Below are 19,472 nucleotides of genomic sequence, written 5' to 3'. Positions count from 1 at the left end.
TTCAGCAATTTCTAACACTGAACAAATGATATGAACGGCACAGTGAATTCATGGTGAAATGATGGGATTTTCGTGAAATGAGTACGTGTTTTTTTTTAAATGATGTGCAGCATGAATGACAAAAAGAACTCTACACAAAACATGTTTCTGCCTGGTTTCCTTAAGGAGGACGTCATCGAATGCACTGTGATTTCTGCACAAGTTCACCTTCAGGCAAAAGTGTGGTGCTTTCGGTGACGTCCTCTCTCCCAACCCTCCAATCAGGCGTTACAGAAGTGCTGCCATTTTGGTAGGAGTTCTTACCAGATTATGTCCATGGAGATGTGGACAAAGATAGAAGATAGAAGAGAGAAGATAGAATACAACAAGCACTGTGTTCCTTCCTGCTTTGCCATCAAATATAAGCAAAGTGGGGTGAATGTCCCCTTGTGCCCCTAGTTACCTGGTCTCTCTATTATTCTTGCTCTGGTTCTTTCCTATCACCCACCCAAGTCTTTTACTTTCACCATTCTTTATTTAGGGAAATCCTTTTTTTATTAAATTATTTTATGGATAAAATACCAATGTAATACATCTCAGTAACTACTGTGTAGAAAGGCATAAGACGCTCAGGAATAAGTATTCCCATTACCGTGCCAATTAGGCTCCTTCACTGGAATTCTCTGGCCAATACCCATCGCCAATGTTCTTGTACTGAAGTGATGTCATGTTTTTTTGAACAGTATAAAGACCTCTGCAGCTGGTATTGATTGTTCATTGCACTATATGCCTGTGTGTGGTGTCACCAGAAAACAGTATTGCTCCCTTTACTGAAATATACAGAAATATAATTCTGGACGAACCAGACTGGTAAGTTTATTGTCAATTGACTGCCAAGTAACTCAGATGTCCAATATTCTGCGTCTGTTGTTGTGCGGTGGGATTTTTTTATAGCTGAGTCGAGATTTTGTAACTCAATTACACACCTTTATCACACCTTTATAACTCTCAATTTTTAAAACATATTTGAGTGTTTTTTGGATTTTTTGTTATATGGGTGAATGTTTGGCAGGACACATCTGAGGTCTAAATTATGCCTGAGCATAAAAACACAACTACATAATATACAATATGTTTTACCGTACACAACTATTGACTAATAAGTTTTCCTCTGATGTTTTTTTTTCTTTTTGTTAATATATTTCTTGCAGGTTCTGAATAAATACCAGACAAGATATTTTATTGGATCTTTTATGTGTAAAAATGTTTGAAGTCAACCAGACAAAAGTTGTGGAGATTCTGCTGTTGGGTTTTCAGAATACTTGGACTGTAAATTGTTTTCTGTTTGTTCTGTTCCTTGTGATCTACATCTTGACGTTAGTCGGGAACCTGCTGATTATTATATTGGTTGCACAGTTTCAGGGTCTTCAATCGCCCATGTATTTCTTCATCACTCAGTTATCGGTGTGCGATATCCTTCTGACCACAAATACAGTCCCCAACATGCTCCATATTATAATTAATGGAGGAAGCACAATCTCATTAAGTGGTTGCATCACTCAGTTTTACTTTTTTTGTGTTCCAGAAGCAACGGAGTGTTTCATCCTCACCGTGATGTCCTGTGACCGGTATTTAGCCATTTGCCGCCCGCTGCGTTACACGTCCATCATGACTTTCCAGTTTTGTCTCCAGCTCATTCTTATTTCTTGGCTTATGTCATGTATACTAACATTAATTCTTGTACCTCAAATTGTTGCTTTACAGTTTTGTGGTCATGTAATTGACCATTATTTCTGTGATTTTCTTCCTCTCATAAAGCTGTCCTGTACAAAGCATACACTTGTAGAACTCATAGATTTTATCTTAGCCATTCCATTTGCAACTGTGCCTTTCTTCTTTATCCTTTCTACATATGTTTACATTTTTATCACCATCCTTGGAATCTCCTCCAGCACCGGGAGGCAGAAAGCCTTCTCCACCTGCAGCTCTCACCTGACTGTAGTGGTCGCCTACTATGGGACTCTAATATCAGTTTATATGGCTCCTTCCAAAGTGCAATCATATAATATAAATAAAGTATTGTTTCTTCTGTATACAGTGCTATGCCCATTTTTTAACCCAATTATATATAGTCTTAGGAATGAGGATATTAAAATTAGTTTAAACAAATTTATTTTGAGTAGCCTAGGAATGATTTAGGAAAAAAACCCACAGAATGGGGTTTTCTTCAACCTATTTTTCCTATTATACTTGCATTTTATATTTGTGAAATAATAATAATTGCTTCAGGTCTGATTTGGAGCTATACCTTTATAACAAGTAAAGAATAAAATATTTTGTGGAGTGGATCCGTGAATTTATTCATTTATTTTTGCATATTTGTTAAATACACGAGGTGCTAATATTTCAGAGAAGGAGAGATGTTGGGACAGGATGTCATAGGCTAACACTTGTGGGTCAGAGGCTCAGATGTGATGTAAAAAAGCTTTATATATTATAGGATATGGGTAAGTGGAAGAGGTTGATACAACAAGAGAATCTAAACATGAATGGTAGAGGCATAAGGTGTCCTCAATATTAGACCGAGGACCAAATGAGGTCTACTGGAGGAAAAATTGGGCAGACCAGATGGGCTCAATGTTTTTATCTGCCATATAAATTCCTTCTTTCCTTCCTTCTTTCTTTTCTTCCTTTTTTCCCTCTTTCCTGTCTCTCTTTTCTTCCTTCCTTCCTTCCTTCCTTCCTTCCTTCCTTCCTTCCAATGTTTCATATTCAAAGATCACATAGCAGAAAGATATGGTCCTTGCAATAGATAAGAAGGCAATTCTTTTAACTTGAAGCCAATGAAGCATCAAGTTTCTTTTTTTGTTGGTGACCCTGAGGCTGAAAACCATTTTCTGTGTCAAGAACTCATCAGAACTTACAACAATTTAAACTGTATATTGGGATAACACAACAATAACACAAGAATTTACTTCGTCTCAGGGGTATATTTATTATACGTTTTACTATAGTTAACTTGGAGGATCAGGGAGGGGGCATCACGACAAGTGCAGCCATATTTCCCTCAGCTTAAGTTAGGGCCAAATAATGTCACTTTCGGTGATGTCCTCTCCTCTGATTGGAGGATCGGGGAGAGGACGTCACTGCAAGTGCTGTCATTTTGGTGGAAGTTCCCAGGCAGGGAATGAAATTTGTTGCCCAAAAAATGAATTGGCAAAAACAAACAGAAAAATGTATCCAAATTTGACCAAATTGGCCTATTAGCACATGTATAGAAAACATGCTCTTTTCATTGATAATTTACAAGATAATGAATTACCAGGGGGCATGGACAGCCATGCCTCCATGCCACCATTCCCTGCTCAGTGGGACAGGGGAGACTGAGTTGAAAATCAAATAAAACTTAAATATAATCTTTATTTAAAAAAAATAAATACAATAAATAGTCCTTTCCAGGCCCAGACTGGGACAAAAATAGGCCCAGGCATTTAAGACTGAGCAGCCCATTTTTATTTATTTATTTGTTTTTTTGTTAAACCAAATACTGACAAATTTAATATACCATTTCTTGTTGTCTATTAGTTATATTTCAGCATGCTTTTGTCACTGTAATCAATTAGCATTACATAAATATTTAATAAATTAATCATAACGTCGTGCAATTTATAAAGTGCTATATCTTTAATTAAAGATTCAAAATAGTAACTAATCTTTGACCAACTAGTGGCAGTGTGGCACTTCTTGGGCCTTGGCTGGTCAGATCACCCTCATGACGAGTGAGTCTGTCAGTCACAGACTCACAACAGCAGGGAAGAAACTCAGACCATAGACCACCCCAAATGAATTGAGGCGCTCAGCCAATCCTCTAGGCAGAGCAATGTGACAAAAAAGTAATCATACACGGGACCCCTGAAGCCACAATTTAGTGCCACTAATCCTTATTAATAAGAAACACAGGTTGAAATAGAGTAAATAACACAATGCATTTACTTTTGCTCTCACTGATTTCTGGGCCTAGAATGTTTTGTCCTCTGAAGTGACTAGAAATTCAGGAGGGCGTTTTATCTCTGGATAAGTAAAAATTAAATAGTTCAATTTATTCCTACAGAAAGTAAAGGGCCAGAAAACAGATGACTAAATACACATCAGGACAGGCTCGGCCTCCCAGACACACACAACAGGACAGGCTCTGCCACATCGACACCCCAAACACACACATCAGGACAGGCTCTGCCACCCAGACACACACAACAGGACAGGCTCTGCCACATCGACACCCCAAACACACACATCAGGACAGGCTCTGCCACCCAGACACACACATCAGGGCAGGCTCTGCCACACTGACACCCAAACACACACCAGGACAGGCTCTGTCACACCAACATTTCCTTGAGCCCTGCTCCACTCTCCCTAGCATGTAATCACTCCCTCCGCTACCACACCAAAACAATTGCCACACTGACTGCAGATTAGGGGAAGACTTTGAGAGTCAGTGCAGTCTTCCCTCCTTCTCACCCTGACCATGACTTTGAGAGGTCCTCTCCCCTGAAATCATTCCCAGTCCCTTTGTCCCTCATTCACTAAGCCATACCTCTCCTTTCCTTCCTCCCTGTGAACTATAGATCAAACATATATAAACAGTACTTGCACGTATAGATCACATACAAACCCTATATTTGCAGGTATGCATAAATGATGTATCGAAACATAGCATAGCAGGTATAGATCAACAGAATCAACACAAAAACCAAGCTTTGCAGGTATAGATCAATTGAAAATCACATGTTAACTTAGCGTTGAAGGTATAGATCAAATAAACAGAATGAGACATACAAACCCTCTATTCGTAGGTATACAATAATAATGTATGGAAACAGAGCGTACCAGATACAGATCAACAGAATAACACACACCCAGCGTTGCAGCTATAAATCAATTGGAATTCACATATAAACTCAGCATTAAAGGTATAGATAACCCCCTAAATTACAGTCATAGATCACAGGTTGCACACCCCAAAGCCAGCCCTGGCGTCCACATTGCCCGCATAGAACCTGATCAGCACCCAGATTACACACATATTACATCCCAGCCTGAGCCAACTTTAAAATTCACTAAAAGATTTGGAATAAAACACATAAAATTAGTGTTTTTGTTTCAATCTATCTATCTTATTTCTCTCTCTCTCTCTCTCTCTCTCTCTCTCTCTCTCTCTCTCTCTAGATCTGTCCACCGTTGTATGTTTAAAGAAAATCCACTGGATGATTTTTTTTTTGTGTGAAAAAATCTCTGCTCACTCAAGATAAATAAAAAAACAATATTATTTGTAAACACGTCTATAGGTTTCGAGAATAAGGCATATAAAATCTGTTTATTATTCATTTATTTTACATGTACTTTTTTCTATTATGGCCTCCTGACGAAGATCCAACTCTTTTGTGTGGTGTTAAACCAAATATAAAAATATCTCACAAAGGTTCGTCTACTTTAACATATATTTAATAAGAGACAAAAACACAGTAACATACAATAAATGAGTGATAGCCCAACATACAATGCAACACTTTCCAAGACTAACCTGCAACCAAATGTTCAAACACAACCCTGAACAACGCAGATTGCCCCATCCGTTGTTGACAGAGAGAGGCTGAACTAAGATTGTGAGATCACTGGAGGTTTGCCCTTGTTAACATATCAAAAGACACATGTGATACAGGAAGAGTTCAACTGACAACAATATTGACAACAATACTTATGTCACCATATGAGTCTTGAGTCAGAAAAGGTTGTATTTTCATGACGGGTATCTTCTGCACATGCCAAGAAGGTACATTTTCCTCCATCGCTCTGGGAAAATGCCAAAGGTCTAAATAAAACGATGCAACTTAAATTATTTACATATATATAATTTCACTAAAGGAAGAGTTGACAGGACAGTTTGTCGAAAGGCTGTGGTTTTCACTCCTTGAGTCTGCTCTCTAAGAAGTCGAGTGGTTAGATAAGTTAAGGGATAACTCGACTGACTAGACTTGACCAAGGTTATGTTCCTCTGCAAAACAACAATAAAATACTGAAGCTGAGATAGGAGAGAAAAAATACATTATGGTGACACATTGTTGTCGTCTCTGTTGCTGCTACCGTGAGAGTTTTCCATTGATTTATTGTTACTTTGCATGGCTTTCCTGGCTTTTACTGTCTTGGTCAACTTCATTAGGTAATTATGGGAAGACATACTGGGATCAGTTGATTAGATGCATTCTTGGACACCGGGACTATGCCAGGGGGCTATGTGGTCGCACTTTTCTATAACCTCTTGTCAGGACCCGGGCCAGCAGGTTGGATAGGAGCCCAGTTGCAGGGGATACTAGGGGCTCTGTCTGTACTCCTTGATGCATCATGATGGGTAGGTAGGAACAGACAGGTACACAGCAGAGAGAAAAGCAGGACTGGAATCCAAGAATAAAAGGGGAACTGTAGCGAGGACAGGGGAACTGCAGTGAGGACTGGGGCACATGGCAGGACACACGGCTTGGAAGCTGTCACAAACTGGGTCCATAAAGACGACTGTAAAGACCCAGAGCGCCCAAAGATTGTGTGCAGGAGTTACGGTGCAGTAGCGGAGTTGGACAGGGCCTGGTGCAGGGCGACAGCACACTCCCGGTGGACATCTAGGGTTGTGCAGCCACATTCCAGCACCCTGACATAGCAGCGGATGATGACAGAACAGAGCAGAACTTAAAGATATCCTGCAGGCACCCTGGAGCAGGTATGAGACATAGCACTGGAATCGTGTGCAGGATGCTGCAGGCTGGAAGAAGGGAAGCTAAACAGACGATATAGCGGAAACATAGCAAGCAAGGGACAGGGAGACCAGGCAAGAAACATAACAGACAAGATATACATGATAAAGGGCACAAGACAAGGGGTACTCAAGATCTAACATGAACAAGACAGGACACCCCTCTACCGGGGTTACAAGACAGGACACCCCTCTACCGGGGATACAAGACAGGACACCCCTCTACCGGGGATACATGACTGGACACCCCTCTACCGGGGATACACGACAGGTCAGGACACCCCACAGGTTACATACCAGACTGACACACATAAATACAGGAACTAGCCTAGGACTATTTGATAACTATTGGAGATTCCGTCACATCTTATGGCCATAGTATGCTTAGCCCACCACTACGTCAAAGTACTCAATGACAGTGGGTCATAACGCTAAAATCCTGCCTACAGAGCTACTAAACCAACCAAGCAAGAAATCCAAACACATAGCAATGAGACATACCTAGACTGCAGACTGAGACAAACATAACGGGTGGGGCACACCTATGAGGGAAACAGAGCTGAAGCAAAGAGCAGAACTAGAAACAAGGAATGGAAGCTCAGAACAGTGCATAAGGAAATCCAGGAATGGATTGAAGCAAAAAAGAGAAACTATAGCAAGAGTGAGATATGCAGCTCCACAGCCTGGGTAGGACGTGACAGAAGCCGTCAGCCAGGGCACACAGCTTGGAATCCCTCAGGCAGGGCACACAGCTTGGAATCCCTCAGGCAGGGCACACGGTTTGGAAGCCCTCAGGCAGTGCACACGGCTTGGAAGCCCTCAGGCAGGGCACACGGCTTGGAAGCGGCTGGACAGTTAGGTATGTCTGGGACACGCCGGGGTCTGGTACACACATTTTTACAGATTTTTTTTTCAGTTTCTAGATAACTGAAGAGATTATTATCAAGAAAAGATTGTGATTGTATGGTATTGTGATATGTCCCATCAGTGCTTGTAATAGGATATTTGTTTAAAAAAAACAAACCAATTGACTGCTTTCTCCTACATGAAATTTCTGTGTTTGTGGAATGATTGTTCCACCCACTACCAGAAATAAAAACCTCTTCTTAAGAACTTCTTATATGAACCAGTTAAAAAGTAACAGAGACTCTGCTGTTAAGCTTTCCCCAAAGTTTTACCTCAGTCCTGTTTGATTTGTTCCTTGTGATCTATATCTAGACGTTAGTCGGAAACCTGCTGATTATTATATTGGTGACAAAGTATCAGAGGCTGAAATCTCCCATGTATTTGTTACTCACTCAGATATCCTCATTCACTCTCTCACACTCTCTGAATATCCCCATACCTTCTCCGGCTACCTCTTCTCTAGCATCCAATTTATGTTCAAGTTAGGGCAAAATGGTGGCGCTTTTGGTGACATCCTCTCCCCCAATCGGAGGACCAAGAGGAGGATGTCACCACAAGTGCCATCATTTTGTTGGAAGTTCCCTCCAGGTTATGTCCACAGAGCTATACCGACAGCCCTACCGAATTGAGATGAACCCCATCTCTCTCAAACAAGCCCATATCTGTGTGAGGTAATATTTGGCGGAGTCCGGTATGCAAGCCTGGATGGGGGTATCAGAAAATGAGCAAAGTCCGTTAAATAAGCCTGGGTCAGGGTATCCAGAAAATCATCAAAGTCCGATTAAACAAGCAGGGTCACAACAAATAATAGCTCAGCAAATCTGGAAACACTCAGAGAGAAAATATACCAAGTGTTTTGAATGTTCCCGGGCTGGTGACGTCATCGGGAGCGCGTGCGGCCCCCTTCTTCCTGAAGCAGAGAAAAAGGAGGCGGGGATCGCGCGCCGGCTAGATGCGGTGTGGACGCGGTGGAGGACAGACCCGCGTCTGTGCCGGCTAGATGCGGCGTGAAGGCGGCGGAGGACCGACCCGCGGGTATTCCGGTGAGTGGCTGCGGGTTGGTCGTCGGCATGGTTGCTGACAATCTGCCCCATCTAACTCTGGGTGATCACCACTATGCCTCAGTTAAAGTGAACAAACCTCCTACATGAATGGCCAAAATGTAAATTTTTTTATTATTCTTATTTTTGTAAGCCAAAAACCATGTGTATCCTAATATAACCCCTACAATGGCTGGATTCCCAGTGGCCAATGCACCAGATGCCATCCCAAAAATATAAAAGAGTGGGTTCCAAATTTCTCTTGGCCTAGACCCACAGCACACAAATGTTGTTTGAAAACCTCACAAAATTGAAAGATAGAGATGGCTGAATGATCCACATGCACAAACAAGGAACCAACCGCAACTGGACACAACAACAAGAAACCCTACAGACAATGCTTTGGACCCACTAGAGGTTGCAAAAACATCATAACCTTCTTACTTTCTTGATTAATTTTCAAACGCTGAACTCTAATCCTAATAACTTCACCATCCCCAAATACATTGTCAAATTTCAACCCCCCATGCGATGCTGAGGAATCGCTAACCAATTCTCAACCCCGAAAGCTCCACAAAAAGTCAAAAACTGCCTCTAAAACCCCCAAGAGACTTAACAAGAGCTTTAAAAGTGATAGGGCAAGGAGACTGATACCCCCGTTTATAACCCTTGAGTGCCTGCCTGACCACAAATGACTTTGTATGGTTTGGAAGTCTATCAAATTGAAATTAAGCTGCCAGCGCAGCCAATTTCTTGCACAAGCCTGGGACAGAGACCCCTTCCTACCACAGCAGTACTGCCAAAATGTCATCACTGGACGATGGGCTCCCTGTCGCCAGCAGAATAATAATACCACGGGTTAAGGCCAGTGGCTGCCAAAATTATGTCAGTGCACCCACATGTTAAGTTTAAATGCATGCAAAACAAAGTAACTTTTAAAAAGTTTATTTAAAACTTTCCTTTCAAATAACTTTGTTGCTGAATTCAGGCTTTCTCTGTGGAATTCTGTGTTCAGTGCTCATCCCTGGTGTTCTGGAATAGAGATTCTGGAGTAGAGTATAAAGACCTCTGAAGAAGTAATTGTCTGCTTAATGCACCAGAACTATACTGTTGAAACCGTTTGGTTTGTGACCATATGAAAAAGAAAAAGTATTTCCAACTTACGTACCAATATATCAACCGATATATTTCCAATATTTGTGAAATCCTTTATTTCCTAATGGGTGGCGTAACAGGTACGTTTTCTGATTATCCATCTTTTAAATGGAATGATAACAAAGGGGGGCAGACACACTGAATGACTCTTCTAATTGTAATACAAACTAATCAAGCTTTTTATTTTACATGAGCTTTATCTATTTCATATTTGGCTCATTGTCAGATAACTGCTATTTCTTTATTTCAATAATTAAAAGCCAATCTTAATTTTGATTATTAATAGTAATATCATATTTTTTTAAGTCGTTTTAAGTAGTATTAAAAATGTCATATTATATTCTCATATTTTTTTTCACTCCCAAGAAACCTGAATTATTATTTTTTTTAAAGAGATTATTTATCCTTCCTTGTCTCCTTCTTGACCGCCCTGCAGCCCTGTTTTTTGATCCCTGTATAATGATTGGTTATCAGAGAACCCAGCAGGAACTGATCAGAACTTGAGTTTTTTGGCCGATGACACTGTAGAAACGTCCATAATAGCAGAGAACATCCTGTGTGATTTTTTGCCGATATAATAATATGTTTATCATTGAAGGGGTTTTATAATATAGTGCAGGGGTGTCCAAGTTTTTTCTGCAGTGGGCCACTTCATCAGAATTGTATACGTGCGCGGGCCGCACTTATTTTTCACTGTGACAAAAAATATGGCCTTTAATAAAATATGCAGATTAAAATAAAGTAAAATGACACAAAACCTTTACTCTTCCTCTCACTGACTTCTGGGCCTAGAAAGTTTTGCGACTACAAATTCAGGATTCCCTAGATTTATTCTAGGGATGAACTAAAATGAAAATTCTGGACCAAAACATTCAGGGTTCCCTTAGCCAAAACCGAAAATGACCCCCACCTTTAAAAATAATAATAAAAACTCACATTTTTAATAAAAGTAGGTAACACACAACTGGACAAAATTAGCAATATGACTTGGCAACCAGTAAATGCTGGCAACCCAGGCAACCAGTAAATGCTGGTACCTAGGCATGATGGGACTGTGCTCGCTGTGATTGCTGTTAGCAATCACACTCCTATCATGCCAAGTCAGCCAGTACATGCTGGTACAGGGTGGTTGTAAGTGATGTGCAGACCCCATACTGCTGGCAGCATCACTACACAAGGGGAGCAGCTAGCTAGGTTTCAGCATGTACTGGCTGACTTGGCATGATAGGAGTGTGATTGCTAACAGTAGTCACAGTCCCATCATGCCTAGGTTCCAGCACTTACACATCCATCCAGTAAATGCTGGAACCTAGGCATGATGGGACTGTGATCGCTGTTAGCAATCACACTCATATCATGCCAAGTCAGCCAATACACGCTGGTACAGGGTGGCTGTAAGTGATGTGCAGACCCCATACTGCTGGCAGCATCAATACACAAGGGGGGCAGCTAGCCAGGTTTCAGCATGTACTGGCTGACTTGGCATGATAGGAGTGTGATTGCTAACAGCAATCACAGTCCCATCATGCCTAGGTTCCAGCACTTACACATCCATCCAGTAAATACTGGAACCTAGGCATTATGGGACTGTGATTGCTGTTAGCAATCACACTCCTATCATGCCAAGTCAGCCAGTACATGCTGGTACAGGGTGGCTGTAAGTGCAGACCCCATACTGCTGGCAGCATCAATACATAAGGGGGGCAGCTGGCCAGGTTTCAGCATGTACTGGCTGACTTGGCATGATAGGAGTGTGATTGCTAACAGCAATCACAGTCCCATCATGCCTAGGTTCCAGCACTTACACATCCATGCTATCACACACACACACACACTCATTTATTCATATAATCATTCATTCACAGATTCATTCCCTCAATCACACACACTCATTCAAACACCCTCCCCACCCCCTTACCTGCACTGCAACTCCTCGATGCCGCTTACAAACTTCAGCAGGGGGCGCGGCCTCCCTCTGCCTTCTCTGCTAAAGCACAGAGGAAGTAGGATGTCACGTGAACTCCGCTTCCTCTGTGTGCAGTCCAGAAGACCCTCCCACAAGTAAGTAGCAGGGCTTGAGGTGCGGCTCTCGTAAGATCGGTTGCCCTGGCTGCCGATCTTACGCGGGCCGCTCCTTGAGGTCTCGCGGGCCGCATTTGGCCCGCGGGCCGCATGTTGGACGCCCCTGATATAGTGTGATGGTTGTTTAAATAGTATGTAGTGTTGCCGTTACAAAAAAAACAAAAAAAAACAACTAAATTAAAGCATCTTTTACTCAGCATTGGGTTTTCAGTATTGAATGGAGGTCCTCTACTCCTAGAGCATGTAAGATGGCAAATAAATATTTATTTGTAGTGGCAACTCACAAATCCACTGGCAAAACTCACTCTCAATTCGTCTACATTTGCTTTCGAGAGTTAAGAAGAATCCGCAACTTGCAGTTGACACTTTACTCTGTTGACCATTCTTAGTGAATAGACCCAAGTTTTTCAGTTGGCAAAGTTACATGTTAATAAGTTGAAACAAAATAACAATAAAAAAATAAAATAAAATAACCAACAGAAAAAGTTCGAACGCATAAAGGATGACGTTGATGAGATTCAGGTAAAGAAGCTTTTTAAGGGAATTAATAAAAACTAGTACTAAATATTAAGGGGGGGGAGAAGCGAAGCATAAAAAGTCAAGGAAAATTACATTATGGAGCCTAATATGAGTGTATATGTTTATGAACTTCATGTAAGCTGTAGGTGTTATTTTTAATTGCGGTGGTGTCCATTTCTTCCACTTGCCCAACGCAACAGCGAAGCAGATAATGGCGAATTTTTGTTTGCATTTTGTTGGGTTTTTTTTCACTCTCACTCACATTTACTCTCTCACACTCTTCCTCATTCCCTGTCAATGTCTCCTAATCTCCAGTCCTTGTCTTGCCTCTTCTTGCTCTTTTGCCTTCCTTCTTTGTCTCCCTGACATCTGCTCCATTGACCAAGCCTTCGGTAGCATTTCCACATAAGGGCTCCAAGAGGCCAGAATAATGCAAACAGATCAGCAGGGAAAGAGACATATTTTGTGTCTGCATTATTCTATATAGAGTGTGAGTGAGTGAATGAGGATGAGTGACAATGAATTTTGTGTATCAATTGAAAAAGCTCTCCGAAAGGACAGGTAATGAAATTTGTTCTCCTTAAACTAATGGGCCAAACATAAAATAAATGTCTCCCTCATGTGTATAAATATGATCTCTTCTTCCTTATCCTTTGTTTTGGCTATTTATGTTTTATTTTTTTGAAGGTTTTATACAGAGACCAGACATCACTAGCATCTCTGACCTCAGGATCCCGAAGCACCACTATTTTCCAGTTGGAGGACCGAACCTAATTTAGTACTTTCTCAAACAACTGTTTGTTTTTGTGCAATTTTACAAATGATTCCACAACCCAAAGACTGATTTTAGGTAAAATGATCAGGTGAAATATCTCACTGGATATTAATGACTTAGATTTTTTTAGATGAACCAATCAAAAGTGACAGAATTTCTACTGCTGGGTTTTCAGAATCCCCAGATTGTAACCTTGGTTCTATTTATTTTGTTCCTTGTGATCTACATCTTGACTTTAGTTGGGAACCTGCTGATTATTATATTGGTGGCCAAGTTTCAAAGTCTGAAGTCTCCAATGTATATCTTTCTCACTCAGTTATCATTGTGTGATATCTTTCTTACCACGAATATTATCCCTAAGTTGCTTCATGTTATAATTAATGGAGGAAGCACAATATCTTTCATTGGCTGCATCATCCAGTTTTGCTTGTTTTGTGTTGTAGTTGCCACAGAGTTTTTCCTTCTCGCAGCGATGTCCTATGACCGGTATTTGGCCATTTGTCGTCCACTCCATTACACGTCCATCATGGGTTTCAGGCTCTATTTCCAACTCATTCTTTTTTCCTGGCTTTTATCATGTATATTATCATCTGTCATTGTACCTCTGGCTTCTACTCTGCAATTCTGTGGTCATGTGATGGACCATTATTTTTGTGAACTTGCTCCCTTGCTAGAGTTGGCGTGTACAAACCATACCCTCGCTGAACTCATGGACCTTGTCCTTGGCATACCTTTTGTAACTGTCCCCTTTTTCTTTGTTATTTTTACCTATATTTCTATTTCTATCACCATGCTTGGAATCTCCTCCAGCACCGGGAGGCAGAAAGCCTTCTCTACCTGCAGCTCTCACCTGACTGTTGTTTGTATGTTCTATGGGACTATAATGATAGTTTATTTTGCCCCCAACAAATGGCAATCCTTTAATTTAAAAAAAATATTATCCCTTTTATATACAATGTTCTGCCCATTTCTTAACCCAATTATATATAGTCTTAGGAATCAGGATATCAAAATGTATCTGAAAATATATATTTAAAATACGCTAATAAAGATTTAAAATAAAACATCTAAAATGAGTGTTTTTTTTGTTTCCATCTCTCTTTCATATTTCCCTCTCCACTCCACATGATGTTTTTTTCGTGTGAAAAAAAATCTCTGCTCACTGAAGTTGGGCAAGTTAAGGGATAACTCGACTGACTAGACTTTACCAAGGTTACATTTCTCTGCAAAACATAATCAGATGTAACTCTTGGGTTGCAGGCATAGCCTGTCCTAGTGTGAGTGTTCGGGTGTCAGTGTGGCAGAGCATGTCCTGTGTGTGTTTGGGTGTCAGTGTGGCAGAGCCTGTCCTGGTATGTGTCTGAATGTTGGTGTAGCAGAGCCTGTCCTGGTGTGTGTGTGTGTTTCGGTGACGGTGTGGCAGAGCCTGCCCTGGTGTGTGTGTTCAGGTGTCAGTGTAGCATAGCCTGTCCTAGTGTATTTGGGTGTCAGTGCGGCAGAGCCTGTCCTGGTGTATGTTTTTAGGTATGGGTGTGGCAGAGCCTGTCCTGGTGTGTGTGTGTCTGGGTGGCAGTGTGGCAGAGCCTGTCCTGGTGTGTGTGTTCAGGTGTCAGTGTAGCATAGCCTGTCCTAGTGTGTGTTTGGGTGTCAGTGTGGCAGAGCCTGTCCTGTGTGTGTTCCTGTGTTAGTATTGCAGAGCCTGTCCTGATAAGTTTGTTTGGGTGTTGGTGTGGCAGAGTCTGTCCTAGTGTTTGTTTGGGTATCAGTGTGGCAGAGCCTGTCCTGTGTGTGTTTGTGTGGCTGTGTTGCAGTGTGGCAGAGCCTGTCCTGGTGTGTGTTTCTGTGTCAGTGTGGCAGAGCCTGTCCTGGTGTGTGTGTCCGAATGTTGGTGTGACAGAGCCTGTCCTGGTGTATGTGTCTGAATATTGGTGTGGCAGAGCCTGTCCTGGTGTGTGTGTGTGTGTTTGCGTGTCGGTGTGTCAAAAACCCATCCTGGTGTATGGTTTTAGGTATGGGTGTGGCAGAGCCTGTCCTAGTGTGTGTTTGGGTGTCAGTGTGGCAGAGCCTGTCCTGTGTGTGTTTGTGTGGCAGAGCCTGTCCTGGTGTGTGTTCGTGTGTCAGTGTGACAGAGCCTGTCCTTGTGTGTTTGTTTGGGTATCGGTGCGGCATAGGCTGCCCTAGTGTGTGTTTGGGTGTCAGTGTAGCAGAGCCTGTCCTAGTCTGTGTTTGGGTGTCAGTGTGGCAGAGCCTGTCCTGGTGTGTGTTTGGGTGTCAGTGTGGCAGAGCCTGTCCTGGTCTGTGTGTGTCTGAATGTTGGTGTGGCAGAGCCTATCCTGGTGTGTGTGTCTGAATGCTGGTGTGGCAGAGCCTGTCCTGGTGTGTGTGTGTGTGTTTATGTGTCGGTGTGACAGAACCCATCCTGGTTTTAGGATGGGTGTCCTGGTGTGTGTGTCTGGGTGTCGGTGTGGCAGAGCCTGTCCTGGTGTGTGTGTTTGGGTGTCCTTGTGGCAAAGCCTGTCCTGCTGTTTGTGTGTTTTTGGTTATTAGTGTAGCAGAGCCTGTCCTGGTGTGTGTGTCTGAGTGTCAGTGTGGCAGAGCCTGTCCTGGTGTGTGTTTGGGTGTTGGTGTGGCAGAGCCTGTCTTGGTGTGTGTGTGTTCAGGTGTCAATGTTAAATAGCCTGTCTTGTGTGTGTTTGGGTGTCAGTGTGGCAGAGCCTGTCCTGGTGTGTGTTTGGATGCCGGTGTGGCATAGCCTGTCCTAGTGTGTGTGTGTGTGTTTGGTTATTAGTGTAGCAGAGCCTGTCCTGGTGTGTGGTTGTCTGGGTGTCAGTGTGGCATAGCCTGTCCTAGTGTGTGTTTGGGTGTCAGTGTGGCAGAGCCTGTCCTGGTCTGTGTGTTTGTGTGTCGGTGTGGCAGAGCCTGTCCTGGTGTGTGTGTCTGAATGTTGGTGTGGCAGAGCCTGTCCTGGTGTGTGTGTGTGTTTGGGTGACGGTGTGGCAGAGCCTGTCCTGCTGTGTGTATGTTTGCGTGTCGGTGTGGCAGAGCCTGTCCTGGTGTGTGTATGTTTGCGTGTCGGTGTGGCAGAACCCGTCCTGGTATATGTTTTTAGGTACGGTGTGGCACAGTCTGTCCTGGTCTGTGTGTCTGGGTGTCGGTGTGGCAGAGCCTGTCCTGGTGTGTGTGTGTTTGATCATCTGTTTCCTGGCACTTAACTTACAGTAGAAACTATTTCATTTTACTGATCCAGGGATAAAACACCCTCCTGAATTTGTAGTGACTTCAGGGGACAAAAAAGTGACTTCAGGGCCCTGAAATCATTTAGTGGAAAAGTTAAGGTATTGTGTTAGTTACTGTATAATATTTATTTTAAGGATTAGTCGCAGTAAATTGTGGCTTCAGGCTTCCCATGTTGAATGATCAAGTATTATGTTAGTCCAGTAACAAAGTAACAAAAGTATTATTCCATAGCACATTACACATTACTTTTGGCAATATATATATTGTGTGTGTGTTTTCAGTGGTATGATTTAATGATGGAAATTATTAATGCCCCCCAGTTTTGACTGTGGTATCTTATGTGCCCCCTATATATTGTTTCTAGAGTAGCCACTGTAGAGAATTGAAGAGATTATTATCAAGAAAAGACTGGGATTGTATGTTATTGTGATATGTTTATTTCTTAATTACTTAGTCCCATTGCTGCTTGCAATAGGATATATGTGATAAAAAAACAATTGACAGCTTTCTCCTACATGAAATTTCCATGTTTGTGTAATGATTCTTCCACCCACTACCAGAAAAAAAAACCTCTTCTTAAGAAACAAGAGTAATCTTAGGTTATGGTTTAAGTATGTATTTTAATAATATATATATAATTATTTTTGTAAATGAATCAGTAAAAAAGTAACATAGACTCTGCTGTTAAGCTTTCAGAATCCCCAAAGTTTACCTCAGTCCTGTTTGTTCTGTTCCTTGTGATCTACATCTTGACGTTAGTCGGGAACCTGCTGATTATTATATTGGTGGCAAAGCTTCAGAGTCTGCAATCTCCCACTCACTCTCTCACACTCTCTGAATGTCTCCATACCTTCTCCGGCTACCTCTTCCGTGTCTTGCAGGTTTGTCTCTTTTTTAGCATCCTCTTTATCTTCTTAATCTTTTCTCTTCTGTCTTCCATTTTCTCACTTAATTTGTATCTCTGGTGAACCTCCTCCATATTGCCTGAGTTAAGGCAAAACGATGGCACTTTTGGTGACGTCCCCTCCCCCAATTGAAGGATCGAGAGGAGGATGTCATCACAAGTGCCATCATTTAGGGGGAAGTTCCCACTGGGTTATGTCAGCACAGCTATACCTACAGCCCTACTGAATTGGGATAAACCCCATATCTGCCCTATCTAACTCTGGGTGATCACCACTATGCCTCAGTTAAAGTGAACAAATCTCAAGATGGTATTGTTAGGCTTCATTTTGGCCCTGGCCACACCCTTTGCAGATCTAGCATTTCTCCATACTACTCGGGCCATCATGTTGGACCACATCATGATAATAGACAGGTACAGCAACCACAACATGAGCATTAGCTTCCTTGGTGGCTTCTGCACACAGGTCATTACCTCCTACATGAATGCCCAAAATGTAGGTTTTTATTATTATTATTTTATTTATTTATTTATTTATTATAAGCCAAAACCATGTGCATCCTAATATATATACAATGGCTGGATTCCCAGGGGCCAATGCACCAGATCCGTAGCCACCAAAAAACCTAAAAGAATAGGTTCAAAATTTCTCTTGGCCTAGACCCAAAACCTCACAAAATTGAAAGATAGAGATGGCCGAACCACATACACCAACAAGGAACCAACCACAACTAGACACAACACTAAGAAACCCTGCAGACACCGTAGGTCGCAAAAACATCATAAACTTCTTACTTTCTTGATTCATTTTCAAACGCTGAACTCCAATCCTAATAACTTCACCATCCCCAAATATATCATCAAATCACAACCCCTCTTGCAATGCTGAGGAATTGCTCACCAATTCCCCAACCCCGAAAGCTTCACAAAAAGTAAAAAAAACTGCCTCTAAAACCCCCAAGAGACTTAACAAGAGCTAAAGGAGACTGATACCCCCGTTTATAACCCTTGAGTGCCTGCCTGACCACAAATGACTTTGTATGGTTTAGAAATCTAGCAAATTGAAATTAAGCTGCCGGTGCAGCCAATTTCTTGCACAGGCCTGGGACAGAGACCCCTTTCTTCCACAGCAGTACTGCCAAAATGTCATCACTGGACGATGGGCTGCCTGCCGCCAGACGAAATTCCATGAGTAATAATACTACGGGTTAAGGCCAGTGGCTGCCAAAATTATGTCGGTGCACCCACATGTTAAGTTTAAATGCATGCATAACATGTGGCAGGGCTTATCTAGCTGGCAGCTCCAATTTACACGACCCATGAGCTCAGACCGTGTAAAAATTGATCACTCACACTGGAGTGAGTGTGTTTCATTAAGTAGATCACTTCCTGGACGTCATGAGAAAACAGAGGACACCAAAAACTAACTTTAAAAAAGTTTCTTTAAAATGTTCCTTTCAAATAACTTTCTGGCAGTTTCACACATATTGAGACGTTGTTGCTCAACTCGGGCTTTCTCTGTGGAATTCTGTGTTCAGTGCTCATCCCTGGTGTTCTAGAATAGAGATGATGTCACTTTTTGTAGAGTATAAAGACCTCTGAGGAAGTAATTGCCTGCTTAATGCACTAATGCACCAGAACTATACTGTTGAAACTGTTTGGTTTGTGACCATATGAAAAAGAAAAGTATTTCCAACTTACGTACCAATATATCAACCAATATATTGCCAATATTTCTGAAATCCTTTATTTCCTAATAGGTGGCGTAACAGGATAAACCTGGGAGGTAAGTTTTCTGATTATCCATCTTTTACATGGAATGATAACAAAGGGGGGCAGATACACTGAATGACTCTTCTAATTTTAATACAAACTAATCAAGCTTTGTTATTTTCCATGAGCTTTATCTATTTCATATTTGGCAAATTGACAGATAACTGCTATTTATTTAAATACAATGAGCCAATAATTAAAAGCCAATCTTAATTTTGATTAATAGTAGTAATAGAATATTTACTTTTTAAAGTATTTTAAGTAGTATTAAAAATGTCAATACCAATTATAATATTT

At 41.7% G+C, this 19,472-nt stretch overlaps 1 protein-coding gene across 1 annotated transcript; it reads left to right on the top strand.

The window, feature by feature from the left end:
• Positions 1-1,416: 1,416 nt before the first annotated feature.
• On the top strand, positions 1,417-13,260 carry LOC128491671 (olfactory receptor 11L1-like). Its single transcript, XM_053463987.1, has 2 exons — positions 1,417-2,076; positions 13,174-13,260. The coding sequence occupies exons 1-2, from the start codon at positions 1,417-1,419 to the stop codon at positions 13,258-13,260; spliced, it is 747 nt and encodes a 248-aa protein (XP_053319962.1).
• Positions 13,261-19,472: the final 6,212 nt, after the last annotated feature.

This window comes from Spea bombifrons, chromosome 4 (genome assembly GCF_027358695.1).
Source record: "Spea bombifrons isolate aSpeBom1 chromosome 4, aSpeBom1.2.pri, whole genome shotgun sequence".
Classification (NCBI taxonomy): domain Eukaryota; kingdom Metazoa; phylum Chordata; class Amphibia; order Anura; family Pelobatidae; genus Spea; species Spea bombifrons.
Note: the sequence above shows the minus strand (reverse complement) of the source record. Positions and strands in the feature narration are given on the sequence as shown.